This window comes from Oncorhynchus gorbuscha, linkage group LG11 (assembly GCF_021184085.1).
Source record: "Oncorhynchus gorbuscha isolate QuinsamMale2020 ecotype Even-year linkage group LG11, OgorEven_v1.0, whole genome shotgun sequence".
Classification (NCBI taxonomy): Eukaryota; Metazoa; Chordata; class Actinopteri; order Salmoniformes; family Salmonidae; genus Oncorhynchus; species Oncorhynchus gorbuscha.
The window spans coordinates 71973043-71988642 of record NC_060183.1 but is presented as its reverse complement, the minus strand read 5'-3'; the positions used below and the strand labels follow the sequence as shown (position 1 = coordinate 71988642).

Sequence of the window (15600 nt, the reverse complement as noted above, 5' to 3'; positions counted from 1 at the left end):
ATAATATTGAAATGGAAGGAGTATCAGACCACTGCAAATCTACCAAGACCTGGCCGTCCCTCAACTTTCAGCTCATACAAGGAGAAGACTGATCAGAGATGCAGCCAAGAGGCCCGTGATCACTCTGGATGAACTGCAGAGATCTACAGCTGAGGAGGGAGACTCTGTCCATAGGACAACAATCAGTTGTATATTGCACAAATCTGGCCTTTTGGAAGAGTGGCAAGAAGAAAGCCATTTCTTAAAGATATCCATAAAAAGTGTCGTTTAAAGTTTGCCACAAGCCACCTGGGAGACACACCAAACATGTGGAAGAAGGTGCTCTGGTCAGATGAAACCAAAATTGAACTGTTTGGCAACAATGCAAAACGTTATGTTTGGCGTAAAAGCAACATCCTGAACACACCATCCCCACTTCAGCAGGGACAGGGAAGATGGTTAAAATTGATGGGAAGATGGATGGAGCCAAATACAGGACCATTCTGGAAGAAAACCTGATGGAGTCTGCAAAAGACCTGAGACTGGGACGGAGATTTGTCTTCCAACAAGACAATGATCCAAAATGGAATGGTTCAAAAATAAACATATCCAGGTGTTAGAATGGCTAAGTCAAAGTCCAGACCTGAATCCAATCGAGAATCTGTGGAAAGAACTGAAAACTGCTGTTCACAAATGTTCTCCATCCAACCTCACTGAGCTCGAGCTGTTTTGCAAGGAGGAATGGGAAAAATTTCAGTCTCTCGATGTGCAAAACTGATAGAGACATACCCCAAGCGACTTACAGCTGTAATCGCAGCAAAAGGTAGCGCTACAAAGTATTAACTTAAGGGGGCTGAATCATTTTGCATGCCCAATTTTTTTTGTTTTTGATTTGTTAAAAAAGTTTGAAATATCCAATAAATGTCGTTCCACTTCATGATTGTGTCCCACTTGTTGTTGATTCTTCACAAAAAAATACAGTTTTATCTTTATGTTTGAAGCCTGAAATGAGGCAAAAGGTCGCAAAGTTCAAGGGGGTCGAATACTTTCGCAAGGCACTGTATTTGTGGGCATAATGTCTCACATTGATCTATCAGGAAGACATACCTTGATGAGGCAAACCTGTTTCTGATCAGAGAGAAGATAAATTGGATACTTAAGGGAATCTGAATGCTAAAACACGTGATTTGAATTAACTGTTCTACACACAAACACATTGGTTCATTGCTCACTTCAGTGTGCTACTACTAAATGTTCACTAATCTTATAAAGCCTAACTACATGTCTTCTGACTAATACCCTGAAGCACATGCACACACACAGGCAGCCCAATTCTGATAATTGTTTTTACTAATCTTCTCTAGGGACAAGTGAAGGTGTCTGCCTCTGTCCATCCATTCAGTGTAGTGGCAGACAGAGTGAACCAGGATTACTTGGTGTACAGGGCAGGGAAAGGAAGGTCCTCTGTGGGCTGTAACCTGTCAAAAAAGAGTGAGGAACACCTTTACCTCAACACCTTCTTATATCCCCCCTAATCGCTTACTGTATTTATTTCAATGTATCAGAAGTGTACAGCGTGACGCCAATGCCTCATATGTGTGCTATTCTGTGAAAGACCTGACGAAGATCCATTTGGAACATTCACTAACCAATAAAAAGGTGTAAATTTAAATAATAAGGTCCGAGGTGATGTGGTATATGGCCAATATACACTGCTCAAAAAATGAAAGGGAACACTTAAACAACACAATGTAACTCCAAGTCAATCACACTTCTGTGAAATCAAACTGTCCACTTAGGAAGCAACACTGATTGACAATACATTTCACATGCTGTTGTGCAAAAGGAATAGACAACAGGTGGAAATTATAGGCAATTAGCAAGACACCTCCAATAAAGGAGTGGTTCTGCAGGTGATAACCACAGACCACTTCTCAGTTCCTATGCTTCCTGGCTGATGTTTTGGTCACATTTGAATGCTGGCGGTGCTTTCACTCTAGTGGTAGCATGAGACGGAGTCTACAACCCAGACAAGTGGCTCAGGTAATGCAGCTCATCCAGGATGGTACATCAATGCGAGCTGTGGCAAGAAGGTTTGCTGTGTCTGTCAGCGTAGTGTCCAGAGCATGGAGGCGCTACCAGGAGACCGGCCAGTACATCAGGAGACGTGGAGGAGGCTGTAGGAGGGCAACAACCCAGCAGCAGGACCGCTACCTCCGCCTTTGTGCAAGGAGGAGCAGGAGGAGCACTGCAAAATGACCTCCAGCAGGCCACAAATGTGCATGTGTCTGCTCAAATGGTCAGAAACAGACTCCATGAGGGTGGTATATGAGGGTCCGATGTCCACAGGTGGGGGTTGTGCTTACACCCCAAAACCGTGCAGGACATTTAGCATTTGCCAGAGAACACCAAGATTGGCAAATTCGCCACTGGCGCCCTGTGCTCTTCACAGATGAAAGCAGGTTCACACTGAGCACATGTGACAGACGTGACAGTCTGGAGATGCCGTGGAGAACGTTCTGCTGCCTGCAACACCCTCAGCATGACCGGTTTGGCGGTGGGTCAGTCATGGTGTGGGGTGGCATTTCTTTGGGGAGCCGCACAGCCCTCCATGTGCTCGCCAGAGGTAGCCTGACTGCCATTGGGTACCGAGATGAGATCCTCAGACCCCTTGTAAGACCATATGCTGGTGCAGTTGGCCCTGGGTTCCTCCTAATGCAAGACCATGCTAGACCTCATGTGGCTGGAGTGTGTCAGCAGTTCCTGCAAGAGGAAGGCATTGGTGCTATGGACTGGCCCGCCCGTTCCCCAGACCTGAATCCAATTGAGCACATCTGGGACATCATGTCTCACTCCATCCACCAACGCTACTTTGCACCACAGACTGTCCAGGAGTTGGCGGATGCTTTATTCCAGGTCTGGGAGGAGATCCCTCAGGAGACCATCCACCACCTCATCAGGAGCATGCCCAGGCGTTGTAGGGAAGTCATACAGGCACGTGGAGGCCACACACACTATTGAGCCTCATTTAGACTTGTTTTAAGGACATTACATCAAAGTTGGATCAGCCTGTAGTGTGGTTTTCCACTTTAATTTTGAGTGTGACTCCAAATCCAGACCTCCATGGGTTGATAAATTTGATTTCCATTGATAATTTGTGTGTGATTTTGTTGTCAGCACATTCAAAAAAAGTATTTAATAAGAATATTTCATTCATTCAGATCTAGGATGTGTTATTTCAGTGTTCCCTTTATTTTTTTTGAGCAGTGTACCATGGCTAAGGGCTGTTCTTACACGTAATGCGGAGTGCCTGGACACTATATAGTGTATATATATGGTATATTGGCCATATCACAAACCCCAGAGGAGCCCTATTGCTATTATAAACTGGCTACCAATGTAATTAGCAGTAAAACTAAATATTTTGTCATACCTGTGGTATACGTTATGATGTGCCGTAGCCTTCAGCCATTCAGAATTCAGGGCTCAAACCACCCAGTTTATAATTAAGCAATAAGGCCCGAGGGGGTGTGGTCTATGGCCAATGTACCCCGGCTAAGGGCTGTTCTTATGTACGATGCTACGCGGAGTGCCTGGTCATATACCACAAACCCCCGAGGTGCCTTATTGCTATATATTATTATAAGCTGGTTACCAATGTAATTAGAGCAGTAAAAATAAATGCTTTGCCTTACCCGTGGTATACAGTGCATTTGGAAAGTATTCAGACCCCTTCACTTTTTCCACATTACAGCCTTATTCTAAAATGGAATATATCATCCTTGAGATGTTTTTACAATTTGATTGGAGTCCACATGTGGTAAATTCAATTGATTGGACATGATTTGGAAAGGCACCCTCCTGTCTATGTAAGGTCCCACAGTTGACAGGGCGTGTCAGAGCAAAAACCAAGCCATGAGGTCGAAGGAATTGTCAGTAGAGCTCCAAGACAGGATTGTGTCGAGGCACAGATCTGGGGAAGGGGACCAAAAAATGTCTGCAGCATTGAAGGTCCCCAAGAACAAAGTGGCCTCCATTATTCTTCAATTGAAGAAGTTTGGAACCACCAAGACTCTTCCTAGAGCTGGCCGCCTGGTCAAACTGAGCAATAGGGAGGAATGGCCTTGGTCAGGGAACCCGATGGTCACTCTGACAAGAGCTCCAGAGTTCCTCTGTGGAGATGGGAGAACCTTCCAGAAGGACAACATCTCTGCAGCACTCCACCAATCAGGCTTTTATGGTAGAGTGGTCAGAAGTAAGCCACTCCACAGTAAAAGGCACATGACAGCCTGCATGGAGATTGCCAAAAGGCACCTAAGGGACTCTCAGACCATTAGAAACAAGATGATCTGGTCTGATGAAACCAAGATTGAACTATTTGGTCTGAATGCCAAGCATCACGTCTGGAAGAAACCTGGCACCATCCCTAAGGTGAAGCATGGTGGTGGCAGCATCATGCTGTGGGGATGTTTTTCAGTGGCAGGGACTGGGAGACTCAGGATCAAGGGAAATATGCCTGGAACAAAGTACAGAGAGATCCTTGATGAAGTCCTGAGTGCTCTGGAGCAGGTTCTCAGACTGGGACGACAGTTCACCTTCCAACAGGACAACAGCCCAAAGCACACAGCCCAGACAACGCAAGAGTGGCTTCGGGACAAGTCTCTGAATGTCCTTGAGTGGCCCATCCAGAGCCCGGACTTGAACCTGATCGAACATCTCTGGAGAGACCTGAAAATAGCTGTGCAGTGACACTACCCATCCAACCTGACAGACCTTGAGAGGATCTGCAGAGAAGAATGGGAGAACCTCCCCAAATACTGGTGTACCAAGCTTGTAGCATCTTATCCAAGAAGACTCAAGGCTGTAATCGCTGTCAATGGTGCTTCAACAAAGTACTGAGTAAAGGGTCTGAATACTTATGTACCGTAATTTCCGGACTATAAGCCGCTACTTTATTCCCACACTTTGAACCTCGCGGTTTATACAATGACGCGGCTAATTTATGAATTTCCCCCGCTTTCACAAGATTCATGCCGCCAAAAAACTGAGCAGGTCACATAATGTGACGTAAATCGAGCGCGCTCAAACATCCCATCATTCTGATTACGGTAGTAATTTTGTCACCCTCATCATGGCAAAGACATGGAGAAAAGCATATGATGCAGCTTTCAAGTTGAAGGCGATCGATCTGGCTGTTGGAAAAGGAAATAGAGCTGCTGCACGGGAGCTTGGCCTTAATGAGTCGATGATAAGACGTTGGAAACAGCAGCGTGAGGAACTGACTCAGTGCAAAAAGACAACAAAAGCTTTCAGAGGGAAGAAAAGCAGGTGGCCCAAAGTATTTGCAGCCACTCGACATCAGTGTAAATTGTGCATTTAAGGTGGTGCTCCGTGTTCAGTGGGAGGCTTGGATGACAAGTGGGGAGAAATCCTTCACTAAAACGGCCCGCATGCGAAGAGCAACTTATGGTCAAGTCTGCCAGTGGGTCCTGACAGCATGGAGCATTATCAAAAAATCCACTATCATCAACGGGTTTCGAAAGGCTGGACTGCTGCGTGTTGAAGGGGCAGCATGAGCTCAGCGGGGAATTTGCCTCCGGATGAAAGTGACGAGAGCGACAATGAAAACGATCCAACATCGGATGAAGCAATTCTGAGGCTATTCAACTCCGACACCGAAGGAGATGACTTCAGTGGTTTCAGTGCACAGGAGGAGGAAGATAGTGACCAATGACTTTCTTGGTAGGCTACTGTTTAATTTTTGTTACAAGCCGTGTTTCGTTAAAGCCTATTTATTTTTGTTACAAGCCGTGTTTCGTTTGAAGGCTGTGTAAAGTTAATTTGTTTCGATGTACCGGTAGGCGCCTGCGGCTTATAGACGTGTGCGGCTTATTTATGTACAAAATACATATTTTTAAAAATAATTCAGTGGGTGCGGTTTATATTCAGGTGCGCTTAATAGTCCAGAAATTACGGTAAATGTAATATTTAAGTTTATTTTTAATACACTTGCAAAAACCTGTTTTTGATGTATCATTATGTGGTAGTGTGTGTAAATTGATGAGGGGGAAAAAACGATTTAATCCATTTTAGAATAAGGCTGTAATGTAGAAAAATGTGGAAAAAGTCAAGGGTTCTGAATACTTTCCGAATGCATTGTATATGGGCTGATATACCACAGCTGTCAGCCAATAAGAAATTCAGAGTTCGAACCACCCAGTTCCTAATTGAGCATTGACTATTACCTATTTTCCTGGATTATGTGTGTTTGACTTCATAGGAAGGAACATTGTCAAACACTCACCAGTTCTCAGGGTTCCATTTTGTCTCCTGAGACTCCATGATGTGGAAAGTGTAGACATGGCGTGATTTTTCTGAAGCGTTCTGCTCACTTTTATGGACAACCTTTCCCTCGATCAGCACCACCCCACCTGAGCAGAGACAAAATACATAGACAGTTACTTACTAACCTGCTATCAATGTTTCTCTACGGAACAGTCATGAAACTGACAGACCAGTTTTCAAGTCAACTGTGCATGTTGATACTTTCTGATTGTAACTCAGCTTTAACGGTTACTAAAGACTCAAAAGTCAATGAAGTGTTAACTGGCTGTGTGCTTCGGTCTGTACCACTCAATACCCTTTGACCCCCACTCCACCCTGCTCCATCTCACACAGTGGAAAAGACAACAGTGCAGACACTACAAACTGAGGTCTGTTTTGCAGTTATTAACCAACCCTTTTGAGGTCAGTGTCCCTGATGTCAAGAGCGAGGCACACTTTGGTTTATTTTATGTAAATATTATGCAACCCACCATTACAGGCCAGTTGACAGTTAGCAGTAGAATTGAGCCACATACCTTTTTTGACAGGTGCAGGTATGAACAGCTTATCGTCATAGGTTGCCTCTCTCCCAACAAAGTCTGTCAGGGGGTAGGTGCCTTCCGGGGTCCGAACCATACGTCGGGTGATACCATCTAGAGGGAAGGGGGAGATCATGGTTTGAAATGCATGCTGACTCCTTAGGGGGGCACTCCTGTTATTCAAAACCTGGTTGAGACTGATGAAAGCAGTCTCAATCTCAGCTCCTCAAAGGAGGAGCTGAGATAAATAACCAGTCCTGTGTCTCGGCACCAATGAATAATGAATGGACTTTTAATATGGGTCAAAGGTCATCATTAGTGCCTTACTGTTGTGTGAGCCGGGGATGAACCACAAGCAGCCATTGTCCAGGGTGGCATCCTCCAGGGCGATCCACACGCCCATCACCCTGCCCAGGGGCTCCGTGTGGAGGAATGTAGCATCTTGGTGGGGCGTCACTGACAAACAAGCAGGCAAAGTGCCACATGGGGTTCAAAATACACACACACACACACAAAATCAGACATAGAAACTCTACAGTATTCGTAAACAGTTGTTTCAGTCATTTCTTACCTTCTCCACCGATCCCTGGTTGCTGAAAAACACAACCGAGTAATGTCAGAACCAGCTACCACACTTTCTAAAGAAACAGTCAGACTAGTGAAAGGTAAAAAGCTGGTGTGCACTCTACCTTGAAAATGTACATGCTTTGCAAAATCACAGGACTCTTCAGACCAAGCTTCTTGGCTATACCCTGGGAGACAAACAGAGCAATCAAATCAAATTTTATAAGTCACATGCGCCGAATACAACAGGTATTACAGTGAAATGCTTACTTATGAGCCCCTTAACCGACAGTGCAGTTTCAAAAAAATACAGATAAGAGTTAAGTCTGTATTATTCAGTGTTAGTCTAACTGTAACAGTTTCTGTTGTGTCCTTTACTGACTAGTTTCTGAAGGAATTCTCACCTGAATCTTGGGTGAATGAGTGGCAGTTTTGTATAAAGGCTCATAGGCATGGAGTGCTATTGGAGATGAAAATGGATCATGAATACTGTAGATTACTGGATACTAAATCTATCTGATAGTCTTGGCAAAAAAATATTTTCAGAACTTTTGAAAGATAAGCACCACATCTAATCAAAGATGTGAAACTCACCATGTCCAATTTTGTTGAGAGAGCGTTCTTTTGGCACGGTGAAATTTCCTATAAACAAGTAACACTTAGCTGTCAATCAATGTCAAATAAATCCAACACATTCTATATTGCTTCACATTTCAGTGAGATGAGAGATTAACCTTGATTCATAATAAGGCCTCACCTTTATCATCAAAAACTCCTTTCTCAAAGAAGAAGCGGATCTTATCTCCACTGGTGATGAAGTAGTCAGCGTTTCCCTGCAGATAGATAAGGATAAGGTATTCCAGCTATAAGGTCAAATCACATTTTTTTATGCCGAATGCTTACTTACAAGCCTTTAACCAACGATGCAGTTCAAGATTTACTAAATAATATTTACTAAATAAACTAAAGTAAACAATAAAATAAAAAGTAACAAAATAACGAGGCTATATACAGGGGGTACCGAGTCAATGTGCGGGGGTATAGGTTAGTCGAGGTCATTTGTACATGTAGGTAGGGGTAAAATGACTATGCATTGATAAAACAAAGAGTAGCAGCAGTGAAAAAACAAAGGGGGAGGGTGTCAATGTAAATAGTCCAGGTGACCTTTTCATGAATTGTTCAGCAGTCTTATGGCTTGGGGGTAGAAACTGTTAAGGAGCCTTCTGGACCTAGACTTGGCACTCCGGTACTGCTTGCCGTGCGGTAGCAGAGAAAACAGTTTATGACTAGGGTGACTGGAGTCACTGACAATTTTTTGGCCCTTCCTCTGACACCCCCTAGTATATAGGTCCTGGATGGCAGGAAGCTTCGCCCCAATGATATACTGGGCCGTACGCACTACCCTCTGTAGCGCCTTACGGTCTGCTGCCGAGCAGTTGCTATACCAGGCGGTGATGCAACCAATCAGGATGTCCGATGGTGCAACTGTAGAACCTTTTGAGGATCTGGGGACCCATGCCAAATCTTTTCAGCCTCCTGAGGGGGAAAATGTGTTGTCGTGCCCTCTTCACGAATGTCTTGGTGTGTTTGGACCATGATAGTTTCTTGGTGATGTGGACACCAAGTAACTTGAAACTCTCAACCCACTCCACTACAGCACCGCCGATGTGAATGGAGGCGTATTCGGCCCTCCTTTTCCTGTAGTCCACGATCAGCTCCTTTGTCTTGCTCACGTTGAGGGAAAGGTTGTTGTCCTGGTACCACACTGCCAGGTCTCTGGCCTCTTTCCTATAGGCTGTCTCATCGTTGTCGGTGATCAGGCCAACCACTGTTGTGTCATCAGCAAACTTAATGATGTTGGAGTCGTGCTTGGCCATGCAGTCGTGGGTGAACATGGATTACAGGAGGGGCCTAAGCACACACCGCTGAGGGGGCCCCGTGTTGAGGATCAGCGTGGCAAATGTGTTGTTGAACGCTGAAGTCAATGAACAGCATTCTCACATAGGTGCTCATTTTGTCCAGGTGGGGAAGGGCAGTGTGGAATGCGATAATGTTACACAGGTGACAGCCAGGGTCACACATGAGCATTGGCAAAGGAATTATTATAAAGATCATTCTAGAGGGAGGAAGTGCATAGGAGGGAATAAAGAACCTTACCTGCATCTTTATCATTTTAATAGGTAGGCATGGAGAAGACACATGGTTGGGTCAAATGGTGCAGAAAGCAAACCAATTCAATCAATTCCTGTGCAATCCCACCAGGCACAGATGTCGGCTCAACATCTCGTTTTGATTTAAATTTGGTTGAGTTGTCAACTAATGTGAATTCAACACGAACCCTTTCACTGGATTTAGGTTCAAAGTTGGGTGAGAAAAAATGTCCCTTACATTGACTACATTTTGCAAATCGAAATCAGTTTTCCAAGTTGATTCAATGTCAACACATTTAATGTTTTTCTTGAAATAACGTGGAAGTGACGTTGAATCAACCAGTTTTTCCCAGTGGGATGTTAACCTGTGTTTTCAACTGCTCGTCGTGATTAGTGGAGAACTGGATCCGACAATGTTCTGGAACGTCCATCCGGTCCACGATCTCTCCCATCCTCAGCCGGAGCTCATCACACTCCGCCGGGCTGAGGAGCCCGTCCAGGACCAGGTACCCGTCCTCGTGGTACTGTTGAAAAGGTCCAGAAAGTATTCACCACCACAGTATATGCACACTAGAGTCCTATAGAAATACATTTTTTGGCTGTTACTTGGATTTTCACAAAATGTGTTTACGTTAGTTTCGTTTTTTAATTAGAATTGTAGCCGAGGTCTTGGCAGCAGTTGAAGTTATGTAAGGGTCGCTGATGGTCTACAATGAATTCAGTGAGTAGGCTGCATGTGTTACGTTGTAAATCACTTGAATCACGGGCATGCAAAGTTGCATTTTCACTGTATGGACAAAAATGTCACATTGTTGTACAAAATGTGGCCTATAAATTAAATGTTTCTCATATCTGTGCAGCCTACAGGATAAGTAACGGATTTACTGAAATTATATAAGTGACGATAGCCATCGCTATGAGAGCCATGACTACGCAGGATTGACATTAAATACAATACAAAATAATTATAAATATTTTAGGCTGACCTTTTTCGCATCTTGATCTGTTAGAAAGTCCATGCTGAAAACTCCAAATTAAGCTCCGTATCCAATTTAACCGAGTTCTCCTGGTCTAAACTGCTTACAAGTACCACGTGATGTAGACGTCTAACTCGAATAAAATGTAACAGTAGTTAAGTAATAGGATTTTCGATGTTAACCATTTCGATGCTGCTGCTCAGGACCTAGGCCTAACTGGATCTGCAATAATTCATCCCCAAACGCCATTGTTATGGTTGTAAAATGGCACAGTGATGCCATCTATCTGTTGGTAAATGTTCATTACTGCAACTCTTGTGTTTTACCGGGGTGCTTGAGATACCCGGATGTAATTGTGATGTACTGAACAAGACTGGTTACTCGCATCTATGCATCTGTCTCGTCATTTAACATTCAAACATGGTGTCAGAGTCGGATAACTAACCATGCTTTGCGCAAATTAGAGTCACATGTTCTGGTTTACCAAACAAATGCTTATTTGTGTAAAATTTTGCCCGGAATTGGCCTTCGCTAGAGTGAGTTTGCTAGTTAGCTTCAGTGTTGTTAGCACCGGCTAGACATGGCAGCAAACATTCCTCCTCCCGCCGTTATGAAGCTCAGCGGGGATTGGAGCACGAACTGGGATACGTTTAGAGGTGAATGGGAGGACTATGCGCTAGCAACGGGACTTCTGGAAAAGGACGATGAGGTAGTGGCTGCCACTTTGAGGACTATAATGGGAACTGAATGCCGACACGTATACAAACACAACCTGAACCTAACAGCAGCTCAGCAAGGTAACGCTATAGCTATTCTTGATGCTCTTGAACATTACTTTACGTCATCTACGAGCGTTATGTTTTCGGTCGTTGCAAACAGGAGGATGGGGAGTCCATTGACAGCTTTGTCACTAGGTTAAGGGAAAAGGCAGCTACATGTGACTATGGTGCTTTAAGAGATGAACTGATCAGAGATACGATTGTGCTTGGCATAACTGATGAGGGCACCCGTAGACGTTTGCTGAGAGAACGTGACCTGATGCTGGACTTGGCAGTGGAGACATGCCGAGCTTACTGATATACGGATAAGGTCCATGGAGCTAGAAAGGCAACATATGGACAATGTTAATTCTACGTTCAGGCAGCCAGTAACGAAATTCCCCTTTGCCACAGCTAATGCTACAGCCAACTCTGCAGTAGACAACCCCAATACATGCCGATATTGTGGCATTTCTCATGGACGAGGAAAAGAACACTGCCCAGCCTATGGAAAAAATATGCAAATCCTGTGGTAAAGCTAATCACTACGCAAGGGTCTGCATGAAAAGCAAGATAAAGGAGGGTAAAGTACACTCCATGGAAACAAACACAGATGAAGGGAACGACAGCACAGAGGATGTATATGCTAGCAAGTTCATAGGGGCAGTGAGGGCAAAAGTGGTTTGTCACTCTGCTACTTAATAATAAACCACAGCAATGCCAGCTAGATTCAGGGGCCACATGCAACGTTATGAGCCTTAAAGACAAAAGGAGGCTCGCGCCCAGAGACAAACTCACACAGAGTAGCACCAAGCTAAAACTGTATTCAGGCCAGTTCATGACCTCTTTAGGCCTGTTTGTGACAGAGTGGGTTTTGTGAAATACACCCTTGAGTTTGAAATAGTTGAGGCTGGTCAGCCATTACTGTCAGGTTCTACATGCGAGCGCCTTGGGCTTATTAACTTCACCATCCCAGCTGATCTTAACATTATAGACAAGTCCAGGCTGGGCCCCAGAGCAAGGAGACACTCCTAAGCAAGTACCATGATGTCTTCAACGCACCGGTCGAGTCAGTTCCCGGGGAAGTCCACTTTGAGTTGGACGCAGCAATCCAGCCTGTTCAGTGTGCACCCGCAATGTACCAGTGGCCATGAAAACGGCTATGAAGGCTCAGCTAGACAAATACGAAGCAGATGGCCACATCATATCTGTCACCGAGCCTACAGACTGGATAAGTAATATGGTTATCGTCAAGAAACCAGACAAGCTACGGATATGCATTGATCCTAAACACCTCAACTGGGCTCTGTGACGTTCACATTACATTATGCCCACGTTGGAGGATGTTCTTTACAAGCTCCCAAAGGCCAGAGTCTTCACGCTCGTGGATGCCAGAGATGCCTTCCTGCAGTGCAAGCTCGACGAGCCCAGCAGCTACATGACCACGTTTTGAACACCCTGGGGCAGGAAGAGGTGGTTGAAGCTTCCGTTTGGTGTCTCCGTGGCTCCAGAGGTGTATCAGCAGAAACAGCATGAGCTGTTGATGGGACTCAGTGGTGTGGAACCCATAGCAGATGACATCCTCGTAGTGGGCTGTGGGGACAGTGATGAGGAGGCAGAATGTGACCATGACGCCAAGCTGCTGGCCCTGATGGTCAGATGCAGACAGGTCAAGCTAAGGCTAAGCATAAAAAAGCTTCAGTTTAAAGTGCCAGGGGTCCGCTTTCATGGGCACATCTTGTCCTCCACCGGATTGAAGGTGGATCCTGAAAAAGTGAAGGCTGTCTTGGAAATGCCCCACCCATCTGACGTGAAGGGAGTGCAGCTCTTCGTCGGATCCGTCACCTACCTGGCCAAATTCCTACCGCGGCTCTCTGAAGTGTGTGAGCCACTAAGGAGGCTCATGGACAAGGACACCATCTGGCATTGGCTCCCAAAACATGATGCAGCGGTGAGGGAAATAAAACAACTGGTCACCCAGACACCTGTACTGCGATACTACAATGTGTCAAAACCTGTCACAATTCAGAGTGACTCAAGCCAGTATGGACTTGGCTGTTGCCTCATGCAGGAGGGCCAGCCTGTGGCAATTCGTCTCTAGGGCACTCACCCCAACAGAGCAGAACTATGCCCAGATAGAGAAGGAGTGCCTCAGCATTGTGTTTGCATGCCAACGCTTCCACCACTACCTGTACGGGCGCGACAATATTACCGCAGAGACAGATCACAAGCCCCTAATTGCTAAATTCTGCAAGCCTCTTCTGAATGCCCCAAAACGACTGCAGAGCATGCTACTGGCCCTACAAAACTACAACCTCGAGGTGGTGTATAAGCCAGGGCCAGAAATGTATGTGAGTGACACGCTCAGCAGGGCTACTGCATCAGGTACTCACACACGCTCCATGCATGAACAACACGCAGCTTGCAAACAGAGCAAGTGGATGTTGAACACATCAACCAGGCTGACTACCTCAATGTTACGGACCAGCGCCTTATCAGACAGCACACAGACGGGGACGAGCAACTCCAGGCATTGAGGCCTGTGATTCTGATGGGCTGGCCCGACTGCAGGGAAGAAACCGCTTTAGCCGTCAGAGAATATTGGCCAGTCAAAGAGGAGCTCAGTGTTCAAAACGGAGTAATATTCAAGTGTCGGAGAGTTGGTATTCCCCGGTCTCTGCGCCCTGAGATGTTGGCACACGTGCACTCAAGTCACATAGGTGGTGAGGCCTGTTACAGACAAACACGTGACACACTGTATTGGCCAGGAATGCAGAGTGAAATCAAAGACGGTCAGTCTGCAATGCACAGTCTGCAATGAATATGCCATTGAGCAACAGAGAGAGATGAATTCCCACGAGCTACCGATGCGCCCCTGGCAGATAGTAAGTCTAGATCTCTTCCAGCACAGTGGCAAAGACTTCCTGCTGGTAGTCGATCATTACTCAGACTTTTGGGAGATTGACCTCCTCCCGACTTCTCAGCAGAGACAACGATCAAACGCTGCAAGGCTCAGTTTGCCCGCTATGGCCAGCCAGATAGTGTAATTTTAGACAATGGACCCCAATTCTCCAGATTGGAGTTCCCATCCTGCAGCAAATTTTTGGAATTCGAGCACGTCACTTCATCACCACGACACCCAAAAGCTAATGGGAAGGCGGGGTCCGCAGTAAAAAAAAAAAAAAACGCAAAGATACTCTGCAAAAAGGCTCTGCGAGAGGGCAAAGATGCCTGGAAAGCAATCCTGCAGTGGCGCAATACCCCGACAGAAGGCATGGATAGCAGCCCGGCACAGCACCTCATGGCACGGCGCTTAAAAGCAGCTCTGCCAGTAGCCAGCACTCTCCTGGTGCCATGTGTGGTGACAGACGTGCTGGTGAAGCTACGTCACAGAAGACAGGTCTCCAAATTCATCTACGATAAATCAGCAAAAGACTTACCTGAGCTTAAGGTGGGTGAAATGGTGAGAATTAAGCCACTACCAGGGAACCGGACAGGCCTCTGGAGACTCAGATCCTGTGTACAGAAAGTGGCACCACGCTCCTACTTGGTCGAAGTGAATGGATCACTGTACCGTCGTAACAGGGTTGACCTTCAGATTGCTGAGCCAGCACCTACTCAGAACCCTGATGGCCAAAGGGGTCGCATGACAAAAGACAGAACCCCAGCAAGTCACATGGGGCCTGAGGCACTGGGCGAAGAGCCAGGGGATTACAGGTCGGCCGCTCCCTCGCCCATCAATTCTCCCCTTAGACATTCAGGTGACACGCCTGTGTGGGAACCCACAGTCCTCGCAGACAAGCCCCGTCTTTTCACGATGCGGGCGTCTGTCCCAGCCACCAAAAATACTTCATCTGTAGGTTTCCCATCGGGGATTGTTGACAGACAGAGATAAAAGTGAAGAGAATATCAAAATGTGTTGTTACCTGAGAAAAAAATTATAATAAAAAAATAAAAAATACTTCATGTTGGAAATTGTTACTAGGTTTGTTTTGTTAGTGAATTGACACCACCTGTCCTATTTTATTAAATGGAAGATGTTATGGGTGTAAGATGGCACAGTGATGCCATCTGTTGGTAAATGTTCATTACTGCAACTCTTGTGTTTTACCGGGGTGCTTGAGATACCCGGGATTGTTGTGATGTACTGGTTAATCGCATCAATGCCTCTCTCTCGTTATTTAACATTCAAACAGCCATCCACTCCAAACGCTTGAACTGGATAGTGGGCATTCTTTAAAATTGTTGTACATCGGCTGTTGCTGAGATTTTAAAGGCTGGTTTCCTAGATTAGGCTTATAGTTCTGGA

The 15600-nt window shown here is 45.6% G+C and overlaps 1 protein-coding gene across 3 annotated transcripts; it reads right to left on the bottom strand.

Annotated features, from left to right (window-relative positions):
• Nucleotides 1-1307: 1307 nt before the first annotated feature.
• phyhd1 (phytanoyl-CoA dioxygenase domain containing 1) lies at nucleotides 1308-14854 on the bottom strand. 3 transcript variants are annotated; one of them, XM_046290346.1, is made up of 12 exons: nucleotides 14732-14854; nucleotides 9922-10080; nucleotides 9564-9569; nucleotides 8164-8239; nucleotides 8001-8048; nucleotides 7811-7866; nucleotides 7532-7594; nucleotides 7414-7435; nucleotides 7170-7298; nucleotides 6840-6956; nucleotides 6284-6410; nucleotides 1308-1457 (listed from the first exon to the last, which is right to left on the bottom strand). In XM_046290346.1, exons 2-12 carry the CDS (start codon nucleotides 10006-10008, stop codon nucleotides 1409-1411), a joined length of 780 nt encoding a protein of 259 aa, XP_046146302.1. In that variant the 5' UTR covers nucleotides 10009-10080; nucleotides 14732-14854; the 3' UTR covers nucleotides 1308-1408. The 3 variants fall into 3 exon arrangements, with proteins under 3 accessions (XP_046146302.1, XP_046146300.1, XP_046146301.1); XM_046290344.1 differs by lacking the exon at nucleotides 14732-14854 and adding an exon at nucleotides 10543-10796; XM_046290345.1 differs by lacking the exons at nucleotides 9564-9569; nucleotides 14732-14854 and adding an exon at nucleotides 10543-10794.
• Between the last annotated feature and the right edge of the window lie 746 nt (nucleotides 14855-15600).

What these genes read in the sequence shown, in the direction of transcription:
- phyhd1 (XM_046290344.1), bottom strand. Translation starts at nt 10,575, where the DNA reads ATGGACTTTCTAACAGATCAAGATGCGAAAAAG. An exon ending in TCTCAACAAAATTGGACATG is followed by an intron (nt 7,867 to 8,000) that starts GTGAGTTTCACA and finishes CATCTCCAATAG; the next exon opens with CACTCCATGCCTATGAGCCT. An exon ending in AAATGGAACCCTGAGAACTG is followed by an intron (nt 1,458 to 6,283) that starts GTGAGTGTTTGA and finishes CTTTTTTGACAG; the next exon opens with GTTACAGCCCACAGAGGACC.